The sequence below is a fragment of the Coregonus clupeaformis genome, chromosome 13, assembly GCF_020615455.1.
Source record: "Coregonus clupeaformis isolate EN_2021a chromosome 13, ASM2061545v1, whole genome shotgun sequence".
Classification (NCBI taxonomy): domain Eukaryota; kingdom Metazoa; phylum Chordata; class Actinopteri; order Salmoniformes; family Salmonidae; genus Coregonus; species Coregonus clupeaformis.
The window spans coordinates 35,826,441-35,837,621 of record NC_059204.1 but is presented as its reverse complement, the minus strand read 5'-3'; the positions used below and the strand labels follow the sequence as shown (position 1 = coordinate 35,837,621).

Genomic DNA, 11,181 nt, shown 5'->3' with positions numbered 1-11,181 from the left:
TTTCTGTTTTCCCACAACGTTTCCACCCATTCCGATAGAGGGCAACATTGTCAAATGAGTATTGAAAGCCATATTATACCTACAAGAGTCACATAGAACAGACTGTAATGTGAGACTCGTCGAAACTTAAAAAATATACGTTTTGGATTCTATCAAAACATCTTATAAGTAGCCCATGTAGTGAGCAACATCTGAGAATAAATGTACCATGCACTGCTATGTTAAACCTTATGTATGCATACTATATTACCTGTTGATTGTGGAGACAAGTGTAGGCCACCATATTCACCATGTCTAATCAATTCATATTTATACAACATAGTCCGCGCATATGTTGAGAAGGATAATTATCTCTTAATTACAATGTATTCACTGTAAAGGCCCAGACTGCACTACGACTGAATCTCTTCAGTCAAGAGAATGTTGACCAACTGAATAATGAGAGGACTTCGCCAAGCTGCCTTGATTGGTTAGGAGGCCAGGGCTATCTAAGCTTTGCATTACGTACGCAGCAGTGTGTGCGAAAAAGGAGTATCGAATGCCAGTTTGGTGTGCACTGTACGCTGGAACCTTCACTGGAAAAACTCATTGCGAGTTCAAGTTAAATAGGCACAAGATTTAACTTTATTTACCAACTGTTTTCTTTTTTTAATAGACTCTCAATTGGATTACTCACTCGTATCAATGACGTGATGTTTAAGAGACTATTCATGCCCTTTGGAAGAAGCAGTTCAGCGCGGACTTCGAACATGAGTTGGTGTCCACAATATACAGGCAGAGTGTAACATTTCAAGTGGATTGTAAATTCAATTCACCGGAGCCTAACGTCCACCTGAAATAAGGATTTTGTGCATTTTATCACGACTGTTTTTGAGTCTGCTACTACACGGATGGAGTAGGCTACTTTGGTGATACGCACAATCTTTTCTGTCAGAGCGTTTTTTTTTGTAGTCGATAAAATGAAATGGATGTATCTATAGACAACGGCTTCGCCATACAAAGAAGAGTATGATAATACAGTTGCGCCAACTGGACAAAACAGATGTTTACTGAAGAAGCAAGAACAAAAGGGTCACATTTACTGTAGCCTGCTAATTAAATGTGCATCAACAACCGCAAAACGCACTCCAGAACACAGGTTCGCGGGTGAAGACTACTTGTTACTGGACTCAACATTATTTTATGACCAGTAACAATTTTGAAACTTGTTCTGTCAATGTGTTTAAACGTGCGCATATCATACCTTACAAATATATTAGACACCGGTAAGGTGATGAGATAAAGAATCCAGAACATTGTCTCACCAGCAAGATATACTTGTTCTGCTTGCATAGCCTACACGAAACAGGGGAAAATAAATTGATGGTTAAGATATCATTTGCCGTCGTCAACGAGGTTTTACGCATCATCTAGGCTAGGCTACATGCGACACTATTGAATGGGATCTAGAATTGTGCGAGATTTACACTATATCCACATTTTCGAATGATTTCATCGTGCCGTTGATTAATTTGCCTGACTGAATAAGCGTGGAAATGGCAGGCTCCGGTTCCAATTGGAAGTACTACCTTTGGATTTTGACAGTCTTGTGCAGGTCGCTGTTGCCCTTTGCCAAATCGTTGGAATCGGTGATTTGGAACTCTCAAAACCCCAAGTAAGTGTTAAATGTGGTAATCTAGGCTATAGAAGACCTATATCTGTATTACCATGCATTGAATAAAACACTGAATACTTATGCTATTCTATTAGCATGCGTAAAGCAAGCTATTGTAAATAAATATGCATTGGCGCCTGGACATGTTTCCAACTACTGTTTGCGCTGAATGACATTCAGGACTCTGTGATGTGCTGGCTCTGAAGACTCACACAGTGTTGAATGGAACAGCATGCTGTAAAACAATATGGAAAAAGACAGACATTGATAGCATGTATTATAAAGAGAGGCCATATTTTAAACTATAAAAAAAATAAGCATTCTGTTCTGCCTAGTGAGTCATTCATAGATTTCTACATGTTGAGGTAAATGTCTTACATTTAAGCTATATAGGTTATTTTGATAGGATTAATTAACTCCTGTTTGTGATTAATCAACTTCCAACCAACATTTATGAGGTGCCAATTTCACGTAGAATCAACCAGGCCCCATCATTTACGGGTATCCTGCATTTCTGATGCAGTGGTCTCTACAATCAAGTGAGAGGCAGCAACTTCTGTTTGTTTGTGTGTGTGTATGTGTTCTCATGTGTTTTCAGGTGCTCTCCTCTGGCTCAATTGACACATTTATAAGTGTGTTTTCCAAGTTTAATCCATCTCTTTCTGGCTTTGAGGGTAGACACATTGCCTAAGATAACATCCCTACTCAACACACTTAAGTCCTCAGAGAGTAACAGGGACTTTGCTTTTAGAATATGTAGGTTTTTATTTTATATGTTATTTTGTTATTTGATCTAGATTAAGATATATCAAACTTCTATATGTTTCATATATATTTCAATCCGAGTTAGCCCTGGAATTATTTATAATACCTAGTCTTCAATAGATTCTATGAATAGTTTCTCGCTGTTGTGGTCTCTGTCTGTCTTTAATAATGCTACAGTGTATAAAATAACAAATATATATATATATATAAAACCCTTGGGCAAAATCCCTTCAATTAAAAATGTAATTAATATAAGGGGGAAAAGTTGTGGTACCACAAGGTAGCAGAGTTATGTCTCTTGCATTTTAAATATATATGGTCTGATAAGGTGAATCACACATTTTATAATCAACTCTTCAAAATGTGAGATGTTGAGAACACATCTATTATTCTTGAAAGCAGTTACCAAGGGGCTCAATATTCAGGATTTAAACACCAGCTGTGGATGTAGACAAGTGAAGTGGCCTAGTCCTGGCCTTGTTCACTCATCAGTACACAGTTTAAAAGAAGTCACGACAATGAACAACGTAAAAGTCCTGACAGAGACAAGTCTTGAATTGCCGTTGACCAGTTGTTAAAATAAAGGCTTTGTTGTTTTAAAACAGTTGGTGGCTGTTTTCTCAAGTAAGTTCATGTTTGTTTACTTATCCCACCAATGGGTATTGCTTTGCTCTTCCTACCTCTACAATGCTGGTAGTTAGGTCATCCAGAGTGCAGACAGGCACTTAAAAGCTGATTACAGATCTATTGGGACATGAGAACATGCAGATCATGTTCATAAAGGCATAAAAAAAAACATAATTGATTTGTTGTAGGTTATAAATTGAATTCACACAATGCATATAAATGCAGGATTGCACCTCCAGAGAAGCGTACCTCAAAACATAAAATATAGATTTTTTTCCCAATGTATGAACTAAAATTGTTAATTATTTAGAGCCACAACGTTTATTTTGCTGAATTGGTGCAGACTAAGTTTGTTCCAACTGCAGCTGTAGTTTTTGAACTGGAATGCAGCAGCCATTTTGTATCAAGATATTGTATGTCAAAGTTGTCAGTAGTTGGGATTAGTTTCATTGTGTGTTCATTGTGGATGTAAACTCAAACTTCATTTCTCAGATGATCAGAGCCCACACAAAATGTCAACATAAGTAATGTATGTTGAAGACATTGTCTCAAGTGTTTTATTTTTTATTTTTTTTGAGTTCTTGTTGGCTGTAACGATTTTATGACTTGAGGTGATGGCCCAGCAAGAGTCTTATAGATGTCTAACTCGGAAACAGACATATGGAATAACACTACCCCCGTGCTAGCATTGGTAAATCACTCTTTAAAGCATCTTACAGAACTTTCCACAGTAATTCCAGGCAAAAAATAATAACATTCACGCAAATGCCCCTGGTATATAATATTGGCTGTTAGTTGTGCATGTTTCAAAAGCACTTCTTATTACATTAAATATTGTATGATTTTATGATTTCCACATTCTTCTCAATGGGATACTTCACTTCTCTGTCAATGTTCACTCAAATGGTCTGCCTATGCATATAGATGGCATACTGTATCAAATATGACCCATAGCCAATATCAATGGATCAACACTAAACTTAGCGGAGACATATTTTGAGACTTTTATTTTGGCACTCAGTATTTCTGTTGCTTGTTCAGATTAACAGACTCCTCAAGTGAGAAAAGCTTTTGGGTTGCCACCATTCCCCCTCCGCTCTTTATTATTTTCCCTTATTAAAGTTATGTAGCCGGTCTACCACATTGAGTCTTACACACTTCAGCCACACTGTCTGCTGATTTCTCACCAGTACCATACCTCTGGCTTGGTAGCCCACACTACTGTTACAGCTATAAACTTAAGAAGAGCACTCAATTCATTTAATTACATGAATCATTAATCACACTGAAACACTTAGATAGCCCTCTGAGATGCAGAGACCAAACTTGTACAGCATAAAAAGCAGAGATGGTGATTGGGCGGCACATGAGGAACAGCTTGTGGTAGACCAAGGAAATTGACAGAATGCTTAAGAGTGTAAACACAATACAAGGATTAATGCACATAAAAGCTGTTGTTCTGTGGTCACAAGCCAACATTTAAAGATACTGTTAACAGTTTGGAAAAGTTGTTTCTTGCAGACTTCTAATTTAAACGTTCAAATTAGGGCTGTCAAAGTTAACGCGTTAACGGGTGACATGTTTACCGCGGTAATTTTTTGGCCGCCGTTAATCGCATCTCAATTTCTTCAACGCACAGAACCGTTTAAGCGCACGTTTCCACACTGACCCTTTTAAGCGCAGAACACAACACGGAACACAGCTAGTCAATGCTTGCTGCTTGCTCCTTTACATAGCTGAAGACCGTGTGCCTCTAGCCAAAATCAAATGAAAGTTATGCCCAATATTACCAGAGTTATGTTTTTTGTTTCTGCTGTGGATTTGTGCGCATGTCACAGGCCGTTTTAAACTACTCGTGAGCCGCTATTTTCTGGTTTGATAACAAACATTGTTTAGCTAGCTAGTCATGTTACCTATCTAGCTAGCAACCTGATAACTTGACCACTGTCTGGGCTATGCACAAATTTGGATGGCACAGGAAGAGCTGAAAATGAATAGGCTACTCAAAGAGATGCTTTAAAGGTAGGCTGCATATGCAATAGTGGGGTTTGTGGGAGGAAGTGAGAGAGAGAAGGTGTTTGAGGGAGGGAGAGTGTGTAAAGTTATCTGAACAGTACAGATGGTTACAGTGTTTTCATAACATTGTTGGACAAGTTTAAAAGCTCTTTGTTCTTTGTATCCATAGAGCCAGTACTTTTTTCCTATAGTCACACTCATTTAGAATGCCTGAAGCTTTAACAGTACTTAAAGCTGTGTGAGTGTGTACTGTGCGCAAGTGTTAAACTTCAAGAACATTGATAAGACATTGGGAGCATTAAAAGCTTTATGTTAGTCAATTTTGTGTTGTTTATGGTGGAAATGTATTTCCGTACCTTACAATCAAAGCATAGTATTCTTGTAACTCAATGCACTGCTTTTTAAATGGAAAAATCTTTATTTTGGGACAAATTGTAGAATATTCATAAATTGCGATTAAGTCAATTTAATTATTTTAAACGTTTCACAGCCCTAGTTCAAATCCATCATAGGCAAAGGTATCACAAATTGTATTTCAAGTATATATTTACAGATATAACTGTTACAACCAGTAGATTGTTCTTTTTTTATTTTGTTGTGATATTGCTGTAGGAGTGATTTTCTTCTTCTACAAGATGGATAGTTAACCGTATATCTAATTTCACCTTTTTTTTTCTCTAAGAGACAGCAGCTAAATGGAGTGTTTGCAAGGGGGAAATAGCTGTAATTGGATTTATTGATATTGAACAAACCTGTTTCTCTAATTTCTCAGGAGGGAATAAAATTAGGAGGTAATTGAAAATCTCAGAAGTGAGCTCACTAGCAACTCAATATAGAATTACCTGCATTTACTACAGATCTACCATTAAAAATGAGCGAATAATTTTTTCAAAGCACAATCAAATAGATTATGACAAACTTACGCAGATTTCTTGTTATGTGAGCATGTTGTTATAGCCTTAGAAAATATCATTGATGTCATCTTATAATATAGTGTGGTATAGCAATTCCCATGATGGGCTGGGGCTGGTATCTCACAAAAACATTGAGAAAGAATATAGTCGTTTGTCACCTAGATTTACTACGTGTAGGATGCTCTATCTGCTTTTGAGACCAATCACTGCTAAATCTCATAAATTCACCCTGCCATCTCTCCCTTGTGAGAACATTAGCAATGTAATTCTGGCCTAGTATTTCCCAAGATGATGAGTTATGTGTCACAGACCCAAGCAGGTGGTGGCCAGTTAGGCCTACTGTATGTAGTCAAGAGACTAGATTTGTTGTTTTTAACCATTGGCACGTGAAATACAGGCAATGGTAAGCTTTTCAAATCAAATTTTATTTGTCACGTGCTGAATACAGCAGGTGTAGACCTTACAGTGAAACACTTACTTACAAGCCCTTAACCAACAATGTATTTTTCAGAAAAATATGTGTTAAGTAAACAATAGATAAGTAAAAAATAAAAGCAGTAAAATAACAGTAGGGAGGCTATATACAGGGGGTACCGGTACAGAGTCAATGTGCGGGGGCACCGGTTAGTCGAGGTAATTGAGGTAGTACATGTAGGTTTAGTCAACTTGCACTTGCACGCTAACAGTAATAGTTTTATAATATTTTTATGAGGGCATTTTCTGAAAGGTCTTCTCACAGAGGTTATGATAGAACAACACAAAACTGGCTGTTAAGAAAAAAATAAGTTTGAAAGCAGTATCATTCCATTTGATGGTACACTTCATACCATAATTATACTGTTGTCAATGATTCAGAAATTGTCTTTGCCTGTTAAAGCCAGGGAGTATTGTTTTTGTCTGTGCAATCTTGAAATCAAACCCTCTAGCTTTAGGTAATTCAACAAATCCCTGATTTTAATTCCTCAAGGAAAAACAAGTGGAGACAAAAAAAGAGACGGGAGAAACCAAAGGTTAATGTTTTAACCATTCAGTTAATGTGTTATAGAAGTTATCTATTAGACGGGTGAAACCTCGGAATTCTCACTCCGTGAAGACCGACACGAGGAACTAACGGTCTGCAGTGACTGGTCTATGGTTATGTCAACAGTTTGACATCACATTATAAAACGGGAGAGAAAATTGCTATTGATTTGTGTTTTAATTATTCCTACAAAGTCACATGTCCTTCCGTATAGACATTTACAGATCTAGCTTGGTCGGGAGCGTATGATAAATTTAGCAGATATCGAGCGGCCTGTGTGTTTAATGCATTAGAGCCAAGTGGAGTAGCTCGTGCTTTGCCTGACTGTGCCATCATGATCAATGCTCCTGTGATTAAAAGTGACAGTCTAGAGATTAACTTTGTCACTGTTTAAATAGGCTGTGCCAACCCTCCAGCCTTTAATAAACCCACCCATGCCCCTGCTCCCTAGGTTTCAGCCGTAGTTTACACAAGAAAGGGATTCCTTTGAGAAGTGTCACAGGAGTGGTTTTGTTCTCCTCCTGGTCTCATCCCTTCATGCTGGTTCTGATAACGTTTCACAGAAACCCAGACCCCATCACAAAGAGGAGAGACTTAGAGCCACCTCAGGACGGCTTAGTTCAAGAATGAAAGGAAAGTAAAAGTAGTCATTGTAATTAAAAGTGTTGGGGTTACCGCGTTACAAAGTAAACCGTTACAGAAATAATATAGCTTTTTGTGGTAACAAGTAAATAATGTAGTACTGTTCCAATTTGAGTAATAATATTATGGTTACTGATCAAAGATGGGTCATCGTTACTTTTGTTATCATTCCCTTCCTATTACAGTTATTGATGCAAATAAATATTTTTGAAGATTATTATTCCCTTTCTGTTGGCGCAATATAAAAAAATACCCCCCACCCAAGATTCTAATTGTTTTCATCCTGAGTCTGACGTCCTCTCACCAAGTTCTTGTTTACGCACGCACGCACACACTACTACTACCACTAACTGCTTTAGTGAGGGAGATTAAACATGGCAGAAGCATTGAGTTTCTCAGTGTGGAAGTACTCCCATTATTTTTGATTTGGTAGGAGGATAAAATGACAAGCATATAACTGTAAAATATAAACTGTGCCCTGGTGAGAAACACCTCTACACTGCTAGAAACACAACTTCCAAATCTTTTGAAGCACCTGCAAAAGCAAGACAAAACTCATCGCGAAAGAGAAGATGACTCACTGCTGCTGAAGATGACTGTAGGCCTACCTCATCCAAACAATCAAGGCTTGATTTGATTTGCCCTAACAAAAAAATCTATCAACCCCTACAAAAATGTCCATAAATTATAATCCACATAATAATTCTCATTTCCTGTTACATTTGTACATTTTAGTCGTTTAGCACACGCTAACAGAGTGACTTACTATTAGTGAGTGCATACATTTTTCATACTGGCCCCCCGTGGGAATCAAACCCACAACCCTGACGTTGCAAGCGCCATGCTCTACCAACTGAGCTACAGGAGGCCTACTGCAGGATTATTTTCCTGCTGTAGCAAATTAAGATTGTACCTCTGTAAAGTTGACATTGAGCGAGGACATGCAACATTTTGGGGTGTAACTAATTACTTTTCCCAGGAAGCAATAAGTAAAGTAATTTGTTACTGTTGAAAGAAGTAATGAGTAATAGATAATATTTGACTTTTTGGGGGATAACAACCCCAACCTTCTAACACCTGCTACCAACTAGCCCACTTTGCCAACGAACATCTCCAGCGCTGTAGAAGCTGTGTTTATTACACTCTTGTCCGGGACTATATTGACAAACTAGAGTTCCTTTTTTTGTTTTGTTGGTATTTTACCCCCTTTTTCTCCCCAATTTCGTGGTATCCAATTGGTAGTCTTGTCCCATCGCTGCAACTCCCGTACGGACACAGGAGAGGCGACGGTCGAGAGTCGTGCATCCTCCGAAACACAACCCAGCCGAGCCACACTGCTTCTTGACACAGTGCCCGCTTACCCCGGAAGCCAGCTGCACCAATGTGTCAGAGGAAACACTGTACACCTGGCGACCGAGTCAGCGTGCACTGCGCCCAGCCCACCACAGGAGTCGCTAGTGCACGATGGGACAAGAACATCCCTGCAGGCCAAACCCTCCCCTACCCTGGATGACGCTAGGCCAATTGTGCGCCGCCCCATCGGTCTCCCAGTCGCGTCCGGCTGCGACAGAGCCTGGACTCGAACCAGGATCTAGTGGCACAGCTAGCACTGCGATGCAGTGCCTTAGACCACTGCGCCACTCGGGAGGCCACAAACCGGAGTTCCGATGCGGCAATTGTTTGCTTGCACAGGATTACAGGAATGAGGTGGCTATCCTTAGCAAGCACATTTCAATTCTGCCCAAACTTATGGGGAAAACGCAAATTGGAACTTTCTCAACTCATGTGGCTGGACGCTGCTCGGGCTGGATGGATGTATACCCGCCTTGTCATCTGTCCCTATCCGAATGGCCTGTGCTACCTGGAACTTGCCTGCCAAGAAAGTCATCTCCATCTGCTTCTCCTCCTCCATCTTGTAGTGGAGTAGACGGAGAACATCAAGAGGATTGTTCCCATCAGCGCTGGTCCCATGTCACAAGTCGTGGAAACCGAAGGCAGCGGCATGCTGATAAGCGGACTGGAGTGCCTGCGAGAGGTCCGGAGCAGATTGACATGAGGAATAGCTTCGCCGCCCTGGTGCCTGATCTACCTGCGCCTTCATCGCTGACTCCAACTAGGCTTCGTCGTCGAGTTCGGCTCCTTTCCCTCTCTCTGGATGTGACGGGGCACTGCCTACTGTGGGAGGTCTGGACCTATCACTGGGAGCTGCGGCCATATGCTATCCTGCTTCTCGTGGGCCCGTGAAAGGTTACACGAATTGTGTGAGGGATGGGAATGGGCGGATTTCTCCATCCCCTTCTCTGGGCAGTTCAATGGTGAGAAATGTCTCAGTCCTTGGAGCAAAACCTTTGTGCTATCCAAGAGCATGAGTACAGGACATCGATAAGCTGCTCCCAAACATTTTAAACCTGCATCAGGAAATTGAGTCTATCATAGTTCATGTGGGATTCAATTACATTATGAAGGGCAGCTCAGAACACCTGAAGATGGATTTTAAAGAACTGATTGGGTCTCTGCTTGACACCAACAAACAGCCCATAATATTTGGCCCTGTGCCCTCCTTAAATCGTGGCATTGAACATTTCAGCAGACTTTTAGCTCTCCATAACTGGCTATGTGACTATTGCAGCTCTGTGGGTGTAGCATTTATTGACAATTTTGATACCTTCTGGAAACAAAGCTTGTTTTATAAGGAGGATGGGTTCCACCCAAATCATTTGGGTTCCTGGATACTTTCACAGCATTATAAGGCTGCGTTGAGACTGACTTATCAATGACACAAGCCCAGTTCAGTTAATCCCTACCATTGTGTCGCTGAGTTGTCATAATGTTTCAGCAAATGTACATTATTCCAGGGGCGTTGGAAGACAATGTAAGTAACCTAATTTATGTCCCTCTAACTCCCCTGAATGCCTCTGCTGATCCTACATGATTGTATGCAGTAATCTTGTGCCTATGAATCAGAGTTATACTGTTAGCACTGAGGCGGTGTGCCCTAGTAGGAAGTCCACTGCATATAGTTCTGTCCTTGAGCTGTTCTTGTCTATTAATGTTCTGTATTATTTCATGTTGTGTGTGGACCCCAGGAAGAGTAGCTGCTGCTTTTGCAACAGCTAATTGGGATCCTAATAAAATACCAAATACCACTATTTGCAGCTCACCCATAAATAACATGAGCATATCTACTTCTGCCAAACATCCCAGTAAAGCAATGAAAAGAATCAAGCATCCCAGAAAAGTGCTAAAAATTGTCCACGTTAACATACAGTGCATTCGAAAAGTATTCAGTGACCATCGGGTTCTTGGTCACCTCCCTGACCAAAGCCCTTCTCCCCCGACTGCTCAGTTTGGCCATGCGGCCAGCTCTAGGAAGAGTCTTGGTGGTTCCAAACTTCTTCCATTTAAGAATGATGGAGGCCACTGTGTTCTCGGGGACCTTCAATGCTGCAGAAATGTTTTGATACCCTTCCCCAGATCTGTGCCTTGACACAATCCTGTCTCGGAGCTCTACGGACAATTCCTTCGACCTCATGGCTTGGTTT

At 40.2% G+C, this 11,181-nt stretch overlaps 1 protein-coding gene across 1 annotated transcript in view; it reads left to right on the top strand.

Moving 5' to 3' along the window:
* The first annotated feature begins 527 nt into the window (after positions 1 to 527).
* The window catches only part of LOC121579930 (ephrin-B1-like), a 94,519-nt gene continuing 83,865 nt past the window's right edge, over positions 528 to 11,181 (top strand). Inside the window, exon 1 of the mRNA XM_041894935.2 lies at positions 528 to 1,654. Within this exon, the coding sequence (XP_041750869.1) occupies positions 1,536 to 1,654 (119 nt within the window). The 5' untranslated portion in view covers positions 528 to 1,535. The remainder of the gene's footprint in view (positions 1,655 to 11,181) is intronic.